Source organism: Neolamprologus multifasciatus, chromosome 19 (genome assembly GCF_963576455.1).
Source record: "Neolamprologus multifasciatus chromosome 19, fNeoMul1.2, whole genome shotgun sequence".
Classification (NCBI taxonomy): domain Eukaryota; kingdom Metazoa; phylum Chordata; class Actinopteri; order Cichliformes; family Cichlidae; genus Neolamprologus; species Neolamprologus multifasciatus.
The window spans coordinates 22711480-22730618 of record NC_140457.1 but is presented as its reverse complement, the minus strand read 5'-3'; the positions used below and the strand labels follow the sequence as shown (position 1 = coordinate 22730618).

Sequence of the window (19139 nt, the reverse complement as noted above, 5' to 3'; positions counted from 1 at the left end):
CCTCCTTTACTCCCCGCCTTCTGGCTATTCAAACCTACACACCTGAAGGGCAGGGATGTGTGCTCTCCCTGCTTTAAGCTTTCCATGTAAGTGCATATAAATGGGCTGCACTATTTTCACTAAAGCGGTCTTATATATCCATTTTTGAGAGTGAGAATATTTGTGATTTGAGTGAACTGGTTCTTTAAGATAGTACAACTGTTTCCCCACACCTGTTAAAACACAATGAAATTACATGAGCATCACTTGTGTCCTCGTAAAATTCGCCCGGCAAAGTAGAACGTCCTTATCTGGAGTTTCTTAGGTCCATCATTTCCTCATCGCAGCTGATTTTCATTGTGTAAAAAGCAGCATTGTTTAGCAATGCAGGTGAATAAACTGTACTCTATGGCAGTACTGAAGGTTGTCCTGACACCCCACAATATATTTCTACTCTCGAGCGCCTCCTGCAGACATGTCCGCTCCACCACGCAGAGCTGTGCTTTTACAGTGCAAATTCTTCACCGTCCCACGCTGAACGTAGATTCCCTGCAGGTAGCAGGCGAGTTACTGCTTCCATCCCACAAAGACAGATGCATCCAACAATCCATTCAAATGTGCACTAAAGCCAACCGTATCCTTCTTTACCAGCAAAGCATGAATGGTCACAAACTTGTCAATACACATCTGTGTTTTCTGCAACATTGTCCACTTACTTTTGAAAAAATATAAACTTGTCTCAACCTCTTTCCACTTCACATGATTGTGTCTTTTTTTTAAAGTTCTATAAAAGGAACAGATCCAAGATATTTTGTAGGCCTTCACACTTAAAGCTTAATGAATGATTATATGAAGAGTCCCCTTCCAAAGTGAGGTATCCACCATTTGAAAAAACATGTACAAAGTACATTAAAGTAGGTCCTTGTGTGATGACATAATACACTTCTATCTTCTTTGAATGTTAAATTCTGAACTTAAATTTCGTATTTTAGATATATTTATATTTATATATTTATATATTCTTTGTTTTGGAAATGAACTCTTCATACCTGAAACATAGAGCACGACAACGATCAAAGAATTTTCACTGCGATTTGACTCGATGTGCTTCCATCTAACATCCCAGGTAGCAAAACAGCAGTTCGAAATTTAAAATGTGCGTTTCGAAGAAATAAAGAGCGAAGCTGAGCACACACACACACACTCCAGCTTAAATTTCGTGTAACACGTCATCACAGTTCATCTGCGAGAAAAGTCTTAACATTGAGTATTTTTCTTTTACATCAAGGAATGTTCAAGAACAAAAGAAAAGAAAACAATTGTGCTGTTTCATATGTATATATTTGAGAGTTTCCCTGCACTGGGTCATCAGTGTCTTTTGCTGTACACCTTCTGATCTCGCTCGTTTTCACCGTTTGCATGTTATTTTCAGATGAAGTGAAGTCTGCTTGTATGTGTGTGTGTGTTGTGTGGAAAAGTTTATGTTTGGGCAGGTGTGAAGCAGGAAATGAGTTGTGTACTTCCTCTTGATCCCCTCCCCCCTCCCATGGCACTGTAGTGGTACACACTCAGGTGGTCTTCGCGAGGGTGTGGGCTGCACAACACATCTGCTCTCAGTCATGATTCACAAATAGAGATTAAGTGATTTTTTGTGACAGAAAGGGAGAGGGGAGTAGGGTAAGACGAAGCTGACCCTTTCCCTCACCGTCACGTGACACATAGAAAATGGCTGTTTTTAGGTTGTGTTTTTTTTTTAATCTGGTGCCCCAACCCCTCCCCCTTGGATCTTGACATTTGTCTTTGGAGGCCGGGCAAACCGAGGCCTCTTACAGACTGGAGAGCAGGAGGAACAGCAAGCCCAGGCTGAGCAGCGGCATGGAGAGGCAGACGGGCTCAGCTCCGTGGTCCAAAAGGCCCGGAGAGGGAAGAGTGGAGTCTCCGTCATCGTCCCACAATCTGTCGTTCTCATTTACCTGAAAGAAAACATATAAATCTGTGTCTGAAATATCCATTTATGTTTAACAGGAATACAACAAAATCTGTTGAAACATATCTTCAGCGATTTTATGACCAACTATGTGGTTATAATGGCCGAATTTTCCGCATCCACAGTTGAAAAATAAGATAAACAATGGCAAGGACATAGCCACTTATCAACCTGATGCAATTTCACAGCAAGAGATGGCCTTCTTTTTGGCTGCAGACGTATTCAGAGTAAACTCTTCAATCATCATCATCATCATTTATTCCCCTTCATTCTCTTGATATTCTCCTTGAGCTTGTGTGGGTTCCCTACGGGTCCTCCGGCTTCCTCCCACAGTCCACAGACATGCATGTTAGGCTGATTGGTGATTCTAAATTGGCTGTGGGTGGAAATGTGAGCGTGTGTCTGTCTCTCTGCGTTAGCCCTGTGATATACTCGGCACCCGATCCACGAATACCCAGCCTTATGACAGCACACATTAAATCCAAGCCCCACCGTGACCCTGAAACAAATAACTCATCTTGGGGTAAAATACTATTACATTTAAATTAAATTAAGTTTTGACCTTTCAACATCCATCAGGCCATTAGTGAGCTTATAACAGATAAACTGTGTCACCAATATGTATGAAACTATGTATTAAAAAGAAATTGGATAATGAAATCACAACTTCCTGCTTGAAAATGAGCATTTTGAATTTAATCAAACAAACAAACAGGATGAAAATGTGTCAATTAAAATATTTAATTAGAAATTGCATGTTTTCCCCCCACTCCTACATCTCGTACCTCATTTGTGAGGTACTAAAGACTGGAGCTGTATTGCTTGACAGTTTAAAAGCAATGTGACAGGATATTGTTTGGTCATATCTGCTGTTACGACTCTGAGGCAGCTGTCCAGAATTAATTTACAAATTCAATTAACTTTGACTGGTGTCAAGTCAGTCGTATGTTATCCAAACCTCATTTGACATTCGACTATCAGGTGACAAAACGTTTAGTCTCTTTACCGTACTGTTAGCTGTGCTGCGGTGAAAGGATGATACAGACTGTTGAAACAATTGCATGTGGGGCACACCGTTCAGAGGACTCGGGGCAAAAAGATATAATTTGAGTTTTGGCCATTTTTCTGCATCTTTTCCCCTGGAACTAAATAAGTGGCCTACTTAGCTTGTCAAGTTTATTTATATCTGTTGCCAGACTGTCAATTATGTTATCAGCATTATTTTTTTGGGTTCCCATTTGGAGCATAATGCATGGAACAAATTTCTTTTCCCTGATGTAAATTACATAATTTATAAATTTCTCCTCATTATTAAAATCTGCAATACTGTGTGCATGTTTAATGCAAAACAGGCTGTTCACATTAAAATTTATGTCCAACAGAATTCAGTAGCTGTTTGCTTTATGACTGCAGTGTATGGGCTTTGTTAATGGGGTTTACAGAACCTGGTAATGGTGTGAATGAAGAAGCAGTTTCTGTATGTTCAAGCTGATGGCGTACACACAGCACGAAAAGAAAACCATCCTGGACACTCCAAAGTCAGCGACAACTCAAACCTCACAGTTATGTGCTCCTTGGATGGTCGGATTTCTAGAGCAGGAAAGTCAATCTGCTGATTTTGCTGTTTGTGTGCTGTACAGTTGGTATGTAAAAACAACAATGGGTATCTACAGACTTTTTTAAACTCACAAGTCTTTAAAAAACACACAGTGATTCAGTCATGATATCCTTCAATTTTAAGTTTACATATCAGGACATAATAAAAATCAGCTGGTCCTTAGCATGTTCTGGAATTGTCTGAATACAAACTAAGAAAAACAGCACAGGACATATTACACTGTTACTGTTTATTCAACAAAAACTAAACCCCAAAAATCTGCTTGAATCAGTCAAATGACTTTTTCAGTCTCCCACATGATTGCAGAGGGATTTTGGCCTAATCTTCGTTGCTACTTCCCACAATAGCACAACAAACAGGGTGAAGTCTTTCACATTGCAACATGTTTTTCTTTCTCAGCTATTCTTTTGCAGATTGGCTGCTATGCTCGGTGTCATTGTCTTGTTGCATGACCAAATTTGGACCAATGTTTAGCTATAAATTTAACTAACCTTAGCATTCAGAGGAGTTCAGGTCTTACTATACGGCTGCAAAATAAACCCAAATCACACCCACTCCACCACCGTGCTTTACTGATGACACAAGGGGTTTTTCCTGATGTGCTGTATATACATCTCCTCTGTAGTTTATTCAGATGCAACTTTGCAAACCTAACCTGTGCTGTGTTCATAATTTGTACTTGTTCAGTCTTTTTCTAGTTTTACTGTCACAAACTTCAACATCTGACATGCTAACCGAGGGCTGTAGAGTACGAGATGAGTAGAGAATTAACAATGCTTCTTCAAGACCAATGCTGTCACTCAAATGGTTAGGGGGTGAGGGGAAAAGAGAAAATAAAGAAAGCGTAGCAAGATAAGAAAAACAGATTAGGGAGCGGGAATAGAAAAATTCAATGACACGCTGTGTTTCTGTGGAAACACTTGGAGAGTAAAAAGTGGTGAGTGGAATTAATCAAGTGCAGTTGATTAGCAGCACTGGCTGCTACTTACTCTTTAATTCCTATGGAAACAGTAAAGGTGTACTTAGATTTCAACGCACTGCTTTTGTATTTTTCCCTCAGTTTTAGCTAAATAATTAAGGACATTTTGTAATAATTCATGTGTTATTGTGTTTACTAAATGATGATTTTACCAGTCGATTTTTTTAGTCTTATTAACTAAAACCTTGATGTACTTTCCTTTTTTTCACCATGGCTGACCTGTTTGTCAGGATTAATGCTATTAAATGATTTATCTCTGTGGAAGTGAAAAATGTATAAACAAAGAATTAACAATTAACCAAATGTTTGCTTTAATCTGACATGTTCTTGCACTTTCTGAGTTTCATTTTGTTTTAGTTGCAAATTATTTATTTATTTAGTTTTTACTAATTCCTAAACAACATTACCTTTCAAAAATGTCTTTTTGACATATTTTAAGAACATAATTATTTACGTATAGATACTTTGATTCACATTACTTTTTGCACACTATGTCATCCGTAGGTTTGGTATTTTGTGCTCCAGTTTCATTTCTTTACCTTTGTTTAAATCAATTTATATCATTTACTCTCCATGTGTTCTCTTGTTTTGCTTTTTGCTTGGCTATGTGCTCAATCGATCTAATGACAACACTGCAATCAATAAAGTTAAAGTGAATGTTAAAGATGCTTTAGTTCACTCGTAACCCCTGGTTAGACTCCGCTGAGCTGGAGAGCCCGGTCAGTGTATTGACTTAATGAGTCAATAAAGCACATATAATATAGAAACCGCAGCATGAGCATGCTTTATCTTTTATTGGGCTCATATTTCCTCCAAAACTTCATATTTAGACATTAAAAATATCTTTACTCAGTGCCAATTACTATTAGCAGCCAAATTTCAGGCATATAGGGGAAAGGGGCAGTTTTTCCAGAGATTCTGGTATTTACTAAGTAAAAGCACAAGTGAGTTTAAAAGGCAAAGAAAAGCTTCTTGATTTTTGTTCTTGATGCTTCTTGACCCACTGAGGACACCTAGAATTTAGACGCTCAAATAAAGAAGTGAATTTTCTGCACGAGATGCCAAATAAACTCTCTTCATCTCAACTTCTCTGTGACCCGGTGCTGTGTAAATTATCCAGACTGTGTAAATCTCATCCATCTGTCGCTCCCACTAAGTTAAAACAAACAATTAAAGATATCTGTGGCTTTATGACCCGACTCTCGGAGAGGCCGTCTCCTTTAGCGCGCGTGTTTGGAGAAGGCCGTACATCATATTTTCGGTCTTCCATCTCGTCTCACCTGAGTAGGTATCTGTGCTCGCAGAATGTTCTGCTCTGTTTCCATAGCGATGCCCGGGGCAGTGGTTGCCAAGTGTGGGCTATGGTTGTCCGTTGCTGGACTGGACACTCCAGGCTGACTGGCCCCCGTTTTCACATCCGATCCGTTTCCAAAGGCCTGAATGGCATTTTCTGGAACAAAAGAGCAGCCGCAGATACACTGACACGACTGGAAGCTTAATAGATACATTCATGCTGAAAAATCAGGAGACTTTGATCATTTTTACATGAGTCATCACCTCAAGTGTTCTTTTGCTTTTTTCTCCTGCATAACTCTTTTGATTGTGATTGGCCACTTTACAGCTACGTACAAGAGGCCCAAAATTGCAAGGTGGTCAACTTTGCATTGTGACTCATCAGGCTTGTTGAGCTGAAGCATTAATTTCACCCTGGATTTGGCAGTTCAACACACAAAAAAGAAAGAAGAAGCAGCTACCACACACAGGAAGGAAAAGCTTAGTAGTTTAGAAAGAAACGTGTAAAATGTCCCTAAATAAGCAGTGAATGCTTCAGCCACGGTTCAGTTTTCAAATTTACACATCTTGGTTCTGTGCTGGTCCTCCGGTGAAAGGAGCTAACTGTGTTATTCACACCTGGGGAATCAGTTTCAGTATGTTATTCCTCAGGCGATTAAAAAAAGCAAACTTGTGCTCTGTCTGCTCTTAAACAAGACAGAAAGAAAGAACGTGTGAGCCAAAACTCACTTTTTTATGTAAGAGACGTAAACAAACTATGGAAAAATGCCTGAGATACAGATGGAGGCTTTGGTTTTAATTACGTCAATCTGTGAGGCAAGGGCTCCAGCAAGTCAGATGTAATGCAGGAACATATAACAGCAAAATGAGAACTATAATTATGTTATAAAATAATAATTAATTAATTCCCTGCAAGCATGCCTGGTTGCTAAGTCTCTTAGCTACCACTTTGCTATTCTAGTGTACTGGTTTTCCTGCAGGTTTTCTCCAAAATAAAGATGTATCCATAAATCTCACAATATTCACTGTTCATTATAAGGAAATCATTGCAAAATAAATAAATAATGTGTTGCTTCTGGTTGCGGTGCAGGTTTGCAAGGCCAAAAAGTACCCACACTAGACAATTATCACCTTGGTAAAGTTGTTCGTGTGAGACAGCTGACTAAAAAAGAAGGGACTGGTAGTTAGGAAGTTATGGTGCGTGTAAGTGAAACTGACAGTTAGGAACAAATTATGGTGCATGTGGAGAGAACGGTGGTTAAGTATGAGGCAAAAAATACCGCGTCTGTGAGAAGTAGTCGTATTATGTAGAAAATAGCAAGAGAAGCTGAATGTAAGGCAGATCTTGAGCAGCAGTGCATAATAAGAGTTGTGCATGTGTCTTCTAATAAGTGTAATTATCACCTTTGTTGTTCTGGGACTGGATATATAAATGATGTAAGTGCACAAAAAAGACACGTGCATGTTCTTTCTACCACACAAAGTATTAATGACAGAAACAGTGTGCAGACTATACACACATATCAGATCGCACACATGCTTTTTCGAGAGAGTCAGGTTTGAAAGGGTGCAGTGGAACTAGAAATTTAAAACAGAATTTAACATGAAAATAAAACAAACAAACAAAGTATTCAGGGCTTGAGTTTCTTATATATATTATTTTTCTACTTGCAAACACACTTACTTATTTACTTATATTAATATGCTAAATTTATCCACATGGACTTCACTGCAGAGAATTTAGTGTTCACTAAATTGTATGAGGCCACTGTTGTTATCATTATTATTGGTAACTGCGACACTATAAATAGCTGAAGCCATACTTAATGCTTCCCTTGTGTGAACAGACGTACTTTTTAGCCTCTCTTTTGTAGCACTCATTTGTTTTCTCTGAATTTACACAGACTTGCACATCTTCTTTATTGTTTTCATTGCCGTGTTTTATAAGTCGTGGCACAAACAATACAAATAATAGGCAGACGGAGTCTCTACGTTTATTTTGAGGCCAGAGATGGGAGTGGAAATGAGGCTTGTGCACAGAATGCATATGCACATGTGACCCCAAGTGTCTGGAGGACTGAAAACACCTCCTGCAACAATGGTTGGAACCAGCTAGGAGTTATCTTAGCTTGAATGGTGCGGCTGTGTGTGTTGAATTCATTGAGAGAAATGAATTTTTCTTTGTTGACTCAACGTTTCTGCTCCATATACATTTTGAGTTTTTTTGATTCTCCTTCCATACCAGCTCCAACTTTTTGGTTTCACTTAATCAGGCATCCCATAGCAACAACCGAGAGCCTTAAATCCTTCTGAGTTGTACTTAACAACGGATCTAGTCCTGGAACTAGAAGTCCTATATGCTTTGTTTAAATTCATGCCTTGTGCAATGTATAATCAAGACGGACTTTATATGTACAATGTTTGATTTTATGCACAGTGATTGATTTTAAAGTAAGGTCAAATTACAAAAAATTATGCAGCAGGATTTTCATATTTTCGAGTGCTTTCATTCACTCAGTAAAAACCAAGGACATACACTCTCAGACCCTCTCAACCTGGCAGGATTCTCTCTTTAGTAAAATAAGAGCACCACACAGGGTCATGGGCGGTGGAGCGCCAACGCACACAAACCATCACAATACGTGCTGAAAGTGCTTCACTGCAGTACTACAAGTGAAATGTGGAAATTAATCTCATTGTGAAATGTTAGAAATACATGAGTGTGTTAGACGGTGGGGTTTTAATGCACAAACTGATTGGACAACATTTGTTTTTTATTAAAGGACACACCTGTTGTATGACAATGTATGTATGTACTTGTATGACAATGTTATGAAAGAGCAGAGGGGTAGTTGTTGATTAGTGAGAACAAGAGGGTTCATTGATTGGCATGGGTGGTTACTGGCCCCGCACTTAACACTTGAGAGGAGAACGAAGGGCCAACGCTGTGCAAAGTTTCTCTATACGGCGTAATTAAACTTGCCTCAGTCCCACTTGAGAATACACTGAAGTGCAGCGTCCTCTGCACACGGCATCGCAAGTTGGGAATGTGAAGTAATGACTAAACACAGAATAGCAGCTGAGTCATAACATCCAATCACCACACAATGGTGAGGTTAAATAGGTTTTTATGCGTTAGCCGGCAGCAACAGTGAGCAATTATGTTTAACAAAAGCACAAAAAGAAAAGTAAAAAGGTCTTTGATGCTTTTTTTTGTCTTATCGACCACCAAAAGCGCTTTACAATTCAAACCGTCCTCGCCCACAAAGTGATTTGATTTCATAGTATCTTTATCAGTATGGGGGTTCGGTATCGTGCCCCAAAGATTTCCGATTACAGGATGACCCAAAGGTTTTTGTCATCCACTGACACCACCACCATCAGCTTGTGTCAGTTCAAATGCAGATTTTATCGAAATTGTAATGGTAGCATTTTCTTATAGCTGTAAGCTTTTAAAGTGTGTTTGATAGATGGTTGGGATTCTGAAGTACTGTATATTTATCTCTACTGTATAAATGTCGAATGTCACACAGCGTTTTTAACTAGCTCACACTAAGTGGAACATTTAACATCTAAAGAGCCAGATACTGGATGTTAACATCACGTTTTCAGCGACTTCAAATGTGAGAAGTTATCCATCCAGCAAAGAAAAGATGCTGAAAATGATGTGCTAACAATCATAATGTTTAAAACGTGAAATGTGAAGGTGTTTTTAGTGTCATTAAAAACAGCAGGTCTTAAAACATTATGTCCCTTAATGTGTTGGTTGGTTGAAAAGGGAGACTCAGTATAGGCACAGTGCCACCTCTAGAAATATGGTATCTAACCAGATTCTTACTCTGGATGGCATTACCTTGGCCTCCAGTAACACTGTGAGGAACCTTGGTGTCATTTTTGACCAGGATATGTCCTTCAACGCACATATTAAACAAATATGTAGGACTGCTTTCTTCCATTTGCGCAACATCTCTAAAATTAGAAATATCCTGTCTCAGAGTGACGCTGAAAAACTAGTTTATGCATTTATTACTTCCAGGCTGGACTACTGCAATTCATTATTATCAGGATGTCCAAAAAACTCACTGAAAAGCCTTCAGTTAATCCAAAATGCTGCAGCAAGAGTACTGACAGGGACTAGAAGGAGAGAGCATATTTCTCCTGTTTTGGCTTCCCTTCATTGGCTTCCTGTTAAATCCAGAATTGAATTCAAAATCCTGCTCCTCACATACAAGGTCTTAAATAATCAGGCCCCATCTTATCTTAATGACCTTGTAGTACCATATCACCCTATTAGAGCACTTCGCTCTCGCTCTGCAGGTCTACTTGTTGTTCCTAGAGTATTTAAAAGTAGAATGGGAGGGAGAACCTTCAGTTTTCAGGCCCCTCTTCTGTGGAACCAGCTTCCAGTTTGGATTCGGGAGACAGACACTATCTCTACTTTCAAGATTAGGCTTAAAACTTTCCTTTTTGCTAAAGCATATAGTTAGGGCTGGACCAGGTGACCCTGAATCCTCCCTTAGTTATGCTGCAATAGACGTAGGCTGCCGGGGGATTCCCATGATGCATTGAGTTTTTCCTTTCCAGTCACCTTTCTCACTCACTATGTGTTAACAGACCTCTCTGCATTGAATCATATCTGTTATTAATCTCTGTCTCTCTTCCACAGCATGTCTTTTATCCTGTCTTCCTTCTCTCACCCCAACCGGTCGCAGCAGATGGCCCCGCCCCTCCCTGAGCCTGGTTCTGCTGGAGGTTTCTTCCTGTTAAAAGGGAGTTTTTCCTTCCCACTGTCGCCAAAGTGCTTGCTCATAGGGGGTCATATGATTGTTGGGTTTTTCTCTGTATCTATGAAGCGCCTTGAGGCGACTTTTGTTGTGATTTGGCGCTATATAAATACAATTGAATTGAATTGAATTGAATATACAGCTCTAGCATGCAAAAGATTCTGACTGTCTAAAGCCTAAATCAGCTCCTCATGCAGCAAACAATGAGTCATGATACTATCAGAATCTAAAATTTAGATACAGATTTATATGAATCGCATAAATGAATTTTCATTTTTTAAAACCACTGGCGTGTAATACTGGTCTGTGTACCTGGAGAGCATGTAGTACAGTACGGCTCTCTACTCTAGTGCCAATAAAATGTCAGTCAAATGGAAACCACAGTGGAATGTAAGATATCTACTAAAATGTAAGTTTTGAAACAAATGTAACTTTCTTCCTCTATTTTTTCTATGTTTTTCACACTTTTTCACACTATTTCAGATCATCAAACAAATGTAAATATTACACACAGACAAGGTCTACTCCACTTTTTCAGGCAGGTCCTATTTAAGCGCTTTCTTGATGGAGAACAGGTGTGGCAGTAATCGGGCCTGGCTGTGGCTAGAGAACTTGAACTTCCAAAGATGTGATAATATTTTAAGACCAATTTAGTTAAAAGCTTTCTCAGGATGGTGTACAGTGTGCCCTAGTGAAGGACAAAAGAACGACAGGAAAGCTTAAAAAACTATCAGCTCATTAAAAGTATTTTGAGTAGCAGGAAAAAAAGTCTATGAAAGACCTGACATGTGACCTGAGAGATGCACCTGGCCTTTCAGTTAATTTATTATTTGCTAAAGCATCATCAGAAAAGGTCTCAGTGGAAGGATGGCAAATGCAGATATGTTAAATTACACAAGAACTGTACTGAAAATCAATGGAAACAGGTCGTCAATATGCAAGGAGGAGGCCAGGTGGAGGCTCTGTCATGGTTTATGGTGACATTCAACCAGTGGTGTTGGTAATTTTGTCAACAAGTGATTGAATTATTACTGCAGAAAAAGTATCACCACCCTTTATCCAATATATAATACCTGGAAAACATCGAATCTTGAGAGCACCGTGTATAAATTAATACCTGTAAACCTCAATAAGTGAAGCAATGCTGTAAAGAAGAGTGAGCCACAAAGATAAACTGATAAAAATATCAATTACTTCAAAAAACTACTTCAAGTTAGTAGTACTAAAGGTGCTTCTACAAGCTACTGAGTCATGGGGTGTACTTAGTTTGACAGAGGGCTATGGAGTCGTGTGAAAACGCACTTTTTCACACAAATATAACAAATGTGTACTTCCACAGACTACTGCCTGCCATCCATTGTCATTAAAATCTCTTGTCGGCAAATTTATAATGACTAGAACAATTCTGAGATCTTTTTCTCTTTTCGCAGGAGCAGGAAACAGATGTTCAAATTTGGATGTAATTCAATCAAACAGATGCTGTTGATATTTCTGTTTGAATACTCGAGTGATGAAACGGATAACATTTCCTACCTTCACTGTCTACCAGAAGTATGCAGTAAAATTACAGGCGTGTAAAACACAGACAGAAATGTTCGGTTAGCAGAGCGTTGACACAGAGCAGGAAGGTGGAGAAAGTCAGAGACGGCAGACATGGATACTGGACTATGAACTGGTTTCCTTTAATGCATTTAAGACCCTCAAAAATCTGTCACCTTTCTGTAAAGGTTGGACAAAATGATCACTGATTATTTAAAAGGACCATAAGAAGCCTGTGACTGTGAGGAATATCACATTATATTTCCTGTGTACAATGTACTGTCTGCTGGATTTATAAGGAAACTCATTACATCAAGTTGTTGGATTTATAGCAACCAGAATGAATTATGACCATATAATGAATTAATATTCTATAGGCATTCATTCTCATTTGGCTAATGGGTTACTCAACAGCAATTACGATTTCATGAAAGTCACTTCAATTAAAATATGCTCAAAATAAAGACATGACTGTGAGATCCATCAATTAACAACCATAGCTTATACTGTAAGATGAATGTGAGCATGAGACATGAAAAACCCTCATTTTCCAGCTGTTCCTGAGGGGGGAAAAACCCAGAAGCGACTCACTGAATTTCAGTGATGTGAATTCGGAGTCTTCAGCGGAGTATCAGCGTGTGACGCACAGGCATTGATTTCTCACAGGATCATAAACAAATTGATCGTTCCTCCTGAGATAGTTTGCCTCTGCAAATAAAATTCTGCAGCAGTCAATGCAGAGCCTTGACTTGAGCATCAGCATCGAGCACTGGAGTTGCTGAAAGGGTGACCTGCCTTTTCCTTTAGCCCTGCAGCTAATTAGGGAATGCATGTTGCAACAGAATCTCAATGAACTGACAGTGAGAAGAAATCAAATACTGATCCCTTTTGAGGCTATATATACATATATAAGGCTGTGGACTACCATACTAATGGTGCTGTGGGTCATTAGCATCGGTAGGACAGGTGGGAAAGTGTGCCGGTGCGCTCAAAGCGTGCAGTTAGGGTTCGGCAGCGCACAGCAATTCCCTGGCAGGGTGACGGATGAGAGAAGCGAAGGATGCAACTCCAGCTGCTCGCCACCATGCCTCACCACCCGCCATCACGCAGAGATGAAGTGCCAATTGATATCTTTAGTGGTAAGCTGTTGTGACAGTTTCTTTGTAAATGTTTGGCCACGGCTGTTTAAGCACAGCCATCTCTTCCACTTTTAAGTTTCCTCCTGAGGGCTTTTTTTCCTCTTTTACTGACTTCACAGGTTCCCTGGGGCATTAATGCAGAGCCCATCCTATGCATGCCCCGGCTCTGTCCCCAAACTCCCCAACGTATTGTTGGCCACCCTCACTTTTCCCTGTTATAATACCAATTCAAGTTCCAGAAAAGATTCTACATAATTGCAGAAATAAAATTAGCTTCACCTCCATCTGTCCTCTCTTTTTTCCCCCTGCCACGCACAGAATGAAGAGGTCCAGAGCTGCTGCTCTGCATAGTGATGCGACTATTACCGCCGTGATGAGGAAGTAAGGTGGGGTGACAGCTGTTTTTAAAACCTGACTGAGCTCGCTCCATACAGGGAAGGCTTTTTTTCCCAGCAGTTTCCCCCTCCCCTGTCTGCAAACAACTGTATTCTTCCCTGCCACTATTCTCTCTGTCCGCCTCATTAGTTCGGAGGCAGGAAACCAAATTAGGCTCAATTACAAAGTCATCAAAGGCCATCTGAAGTCCTGTCTCAGCAAGCAGGCCCCAGCACAAGGGCGGGGTTGTGTGCAAAATAACGGTGGATTCAGCTGCAAGAAATTTACACACAAAAAAGACAAGGAGGATTTATTTAACCGATGATGATGATGTCGCTGTCCATTTGTAAAACTGAACGATCACTGAAGACAGGAGAGTCTTCCCCTGTACTCAAAACGAATAACAATTCTTTACACGCTGTGATTATACAAGAAACAAGGGAGAAAGCAAACATTGAGGAACTCTCCCAGGGTGCATTCATCTCCCCAATTATTGGATCCAATCCAAACTCACTTTGTCAACTCATTACGGACACTTTCTCCCCCCCAAAAAAGAGGTGTTGTCCGCCCGAGTATTAGAAGAGCAACTAAATTCCAGCTGAGATGAGTGTGACATGCACTGCTGGTCCTTTCCCATTAGAAACTTGTTAATCCTTATCATCACATGTAGAATGTTTGACTTCAGCCGTTCACTCAAGCTGTTTCCACTTTTGGCCAAGATGCAGGAAAATGAGGCCAGTGACTCTGAGCTCTGTTTTTCTGGGTCTTTAAGGAGCTTACTGTAAACAGCACACGGGAGCTGCCATAGCAAGTCTAACTCCTGACTGCAGGATACCCGTGAGGAGTTTCACTGGACAGCAAGACATCCATCAGCCAGGTCTTACCTGTAATCTAATTCATTCTATGGAGAATTGGTAACTTTGAGTTTTAAAGCGAGATTTTAATAAAGGGCAACATTGTGGCACGGTGGTTAGCACAGTTCAATTCCACCATCAGGCCGGGGTCTTTCTGTGTGGAGTTTGCATGTTCTCCCCGGGTATTCTGGCTTCCTCCCACAGTCCAAAGACATGCAGTTAGTGGGGATAGGTTAATTGGAAACACTTAATTGCCCATAGGAGTGAATGCAGGAGCCGTGCGACAGACTGGCGACCTGTCCAGGGTGTATCCTGCCTCTTGCCCTAAGACAGCTGAGACAGGCTCCCTAAAAAAGATAAGCGGAAGCGAATGGACGGATTTTAATAAATATCCAAAGGCCTGTTTTTTAAAACTACTGAGCCACAGTGTACATTGTTTTCTGTTAACAAGGTTTGTTTGAATCTTCATACTTTGTCTTATTAAGCATCCAAAATTGCAGAGTTGCTTGGTGAACATCTGCTGACGCTGGGTCTACTGCTGTATAGCTTTTTTTCATCATGGTTATATTAATTGTTTCTGGGAATCGTCAGCTGGTCAAACAGAGTTTGAAAAGTTTGAAAAAATTGTGGCAGAAATACTAAACACCCCCCCCCCCCCCACCACCCCCACGTTTTTGGTATCTAGTGTATGGCTCATCTCACTATCTTTGACCAGCTATTAAATCCTTTTATTATTCCCTGACATGAAAAATCAAGTGTGTATTTCTGCTTTATTGTCCAGTGTAAAGAATAAACAGGTGCGTGGAAAGCTGTGCAGTCTGAAACGAGTACATTTGCAGGCTTTAATCATAGGTGTTGATGTAAATTTCACACTTAAGACCAAAAGCCAGGAAAAATAGAGCGATCATGTGAAGGCAGAGGAGCAGAGGGTGAGATGCTGCAGTAACAGCAGCACAGTTAGCACGCCGACACCATCGGATCACTCGTGGCAGGGTTTATGTTGCTGTAGTGTCTGGTTAAATCAGTGGTAAGAGGCTGCTTGTCTGACATCTGATGAGAGTTTGGTACTTGGCTGTTCTGTCACAGTTGAACATATGTATAAACTGACCCTGGATATCAGTTGCAGTTTGCTTTGTAGTGTCACTACAGTCACACAGTCCAACGTCTGGCATCTGTGGTTTGTCACTGATGTTGTTATTCACGCTGACAGCTTTGTAAGAATGTCTGCTTTTGTTGTTAGAAAAAATATAATAACCCCAAATAAATCCCAGTGTGTGTGTGTGTGTGTGTGTGTGTGTGTGTGTGAGACACCAGCAGCTACAGTTTGTATTACTTTGTCACTAATGTCATTCTTCTGTCACAGGCGCCATCATTCATTCGGAGGGATGATCCCGTATCATCATAGCCGTTTTGTTGTGGTTGCTGGATGAATAAAAGATTACACCGGATTGGTGGATAATTCTAACGTAACACCAGCTGCAGTTTATCAGCAGAATGCACTGCAATTAAGAAAACATGCTATTATTGTTATTTTTGTTTTCTGGCGTGATAAAACTCCCTGCGAGTTGCATAAACAAACATATGTGATATTTGTGTTAACCCATTACTTTGTGCCACCAGCTGTAGTGTTTCATTAGTGTCACTGGTCTACCGCTGCCATAATTCACAGTGCTGTTTATCTGACAGTTTAATTGTGAAAATAAATAAATGACTATTGACTGAAACGATAACAAGGGGGAAGGAGCGGCTTTTTACTTTGTCGCTGATGTGTGACTAGAACGAGCTTTCCCAAGAATCCTTTTCAAACACGGTAAAAGCAAAGTGATGTTTAGCAGCACAGTTGAGGGTAATAACCTAACAATTTCCACTATTAAAGGCTGGATGATTCAGATTTTATGTTTGGAAATAACCAGGAATGACTCACAAATTTAAGAGGACCAAAAAACCCCACAAAAAACCTTCTTATTCTTACAGGTGCCAAATTTACAATATAAAAATTCTCAGAGATTAAAGTCACAAATTTGTGAGAAAATACTAATTTTTCTTCTGTCAATGAAGCAAATGTGATGCAATTCTTTTGTTATAACTTTTTTTCACAAATACATTACTTTATAAACTCAAATTACATGTACAGCACAGTAGCAGTGCATATTTTTTTCTAGTAAACCTACAAATTAAGAGTTTAAATTTGTTTTTCTCCCCAAAATATTACTCTTCTAGAAAAGAAATCACACAATTACACAGCCATAATTTGATGACACAACTTTTGGCAGGTTGCTATTTCTGATTCAAATTGCCACATTTGTATATAAAATTTTGAATTGTGCTCTGCACCATAAAAGTAGCTCTGGTGGCCTGCTGGTTGGCTGCAGTTTGAAAGGCCCATTTGTTTTAAGTCCCAAAGAAGGAGCGGGGAGAGGATAATAGCTGGCAGTGTGTTACCAAGTTAATGGTCAATTTTAAATGGACCATCCAACAGAAAAGTAAATGCATCATCAGAACTGCCGATGCTGGAAACATTCCTCGCAGATTTTGGTTCATATTAACATGATAGCGTCACACAATTTCATCATCAGATCTCAGCTCTATTGGATTGACAACTGGTGACCATCTATTTGAATACAGTGAACTCATTGTCGTGTTCAAGAATGTCTTTATTGGTACATTGTGTTCATAAGGGGATGGACATGATCAGCAGCAGTACTCAGGTACACTATGGGATTTTAATTGGCACTAAGTCACCTAAAGTGTGCCAAGAAGTCATTCACCAGATCATTACACCACCAGTAGCATGAACCACTGATACATAGCAGGATGGATCCATGTGTTCCTGCTGTTTAAACCAGATTCTGACCCTAGCACGTGAATATCGTCACAGAAATGAAGACTCATCAGGCCAGCAAACATTTTTCCGTTCGTCTATTGTTTGGGTTTGGTGAGCCTGAGCAAATTATAGCTTCAGTTACCTTTTCTCTGCTGACAGCAATTACACCCAGTGTAGTTTTCTACTGCAGCAGGCGATCTGTTTCAAGGTTTTACCAGTTGTGCATTCAGAGATATATATCCTGGTTGAAACACCTAGTTATTTGAGTTATTGTAGCTTTCCTATCAGCTTGAAATAGTCTCCTCTCCTCCTCTTTTCACCCAGAGAACTAACTCTCACTAGATACCTTCTCGTTTTCAGACCATTTTCTTTAAACCCTATACATCATTGGGTGGGCAAATCCCTGTCGATCAGCAGATTCTGAAACACTCAGCCTGACCAGCCTGTCTGGCACCAACAACCATGTCATGTTCAAAATCACTCAAAATCATCATTCTGATACTCAGTTTGAACTTCAGCAGGTCATCTTGACATTTCAGCAACTCAATGCCTAAAAGTAGTGAGCTGTTGCCATGTGATTGGCTAATTTGATATTTGTTTTCAAGTGCCATTCAAGAGGTCTAGTGCATAGTTTCACTTCAACACAGTTCAAGTGAAAACGCAAGTAAGTAAGTAAGTAAAATAATGACTACCCCTCTGTCTGCTCTGTTTCTCATCTATGTACACAACAGCCTGACTCCCGTGTGGGTTGCAGAACATCAAAGGGATTTTTGCACCACGATAAAAGCGTCACAGATTATTCTGTTCACAACTAGACTTTCTTAATTCTCGCACTTGCTCTGGTTCTTAGTCTGGGTTGTAATTGCTTCTCTGTTGCCAGAGGTCTCTCTCTCTCTTTCTCTCTGCAGTTGTTACTTACTCAGGCAGATGTTGTCGTGGAAAAAAGTGAGAAAGTCGCTGCATTGTTCCCTGTGGTTGCCGCTCGCCGCGCAGGAGCACCAGGGTCCCACGTTGGAGGTGGAGTTGTCAAGGTAGTTGGGAGTTATTGTGCTTCCTGTTGAGGGCAGGAGAGGTGGAAAACAACACATTTCTGTATGTTTACAGGCGTACTGAGCCAACACATCTCCTCACATTACTATCTTTACGATGCAGTGATTGAATCTGACCTTAAGCGAGCTCGCATAAAAAGGAAGCCATCTCTTTGATTTAGCCGAACTGTGCGGAATATTTAACATCTTTTTTGTTATTCAAGCTATTCCGCCCGTCTCCCCGTGCTACACTCTGCTCGTAAGCGCCTCATAAAAACTGCGGTTTCCAAAGAAAACCCCCCAAAAAGATGTCTGACTGAGAAGTTTGATGTCATTCGAGCTGAATTCTGGCTGATTTAATCTTGTTACGCTTAGCCTGATTATGACCTTACTCTGATTACGATAATCAAATAAAGGCATTTACATGGCAATTTCTATCATCCCGGCATTGCCCTAATCATGTTAAGACTGAGTTATTAGTGCGTATGTAAATGTATTCATTGAGAGGGAAAGTGAGAGGAATTTAAAAAGAGGAATGGATGAAAATGCGCACAGGGACGCAGACGGGCAGGTTAGTTAGTGCCGCAGCCTGACACCAGCTGGGACCGAGTCAGGCAAAGAAATCTTACTGTATTATGTCTTGGTTTGAAAATAGCAAACACACAGCTAAAAAATACTCTGTCTGTGTGACTGGTGATTATTCAAAAATGTGATTTTCATCGTGGGTGAATTTATCATAC

The 19139-nt window shown here is 40.1% G+C and overlaps 1 protein-coding gene across 1 annotated transcript in view; it reads right to left on the bottom strand.

Annotated features, from left to right (window-relative positions):
* Positions 1-319: 319 nt before the first annotated feature.
* gfra4a (GDNF family receptor alpha 4a) overlaps positions 320-19139 on the bottom strand; it is a 155376-nt gene continuing 136556 nt past the window's right edge. Inside the window, exons 6-8 of the mRNA XM_085142434.1 lie at positions 18291-18425; positions 5844-6013; positions 320-1952 (exon numbers count right to left, since the gene is read on the bottom strand). Of these exons, the coding sequence (XP_084998560.1) occupies positions 1806-1952; positions 5844-6013; positions 18291-18425 (452 nt within the window). The 3' untranslated portion in view covers positions 320-1805. The remainder of the gene's footprint in view (positions 1953-5843; positions 6014-18290; positions 18426-19139) is intronic.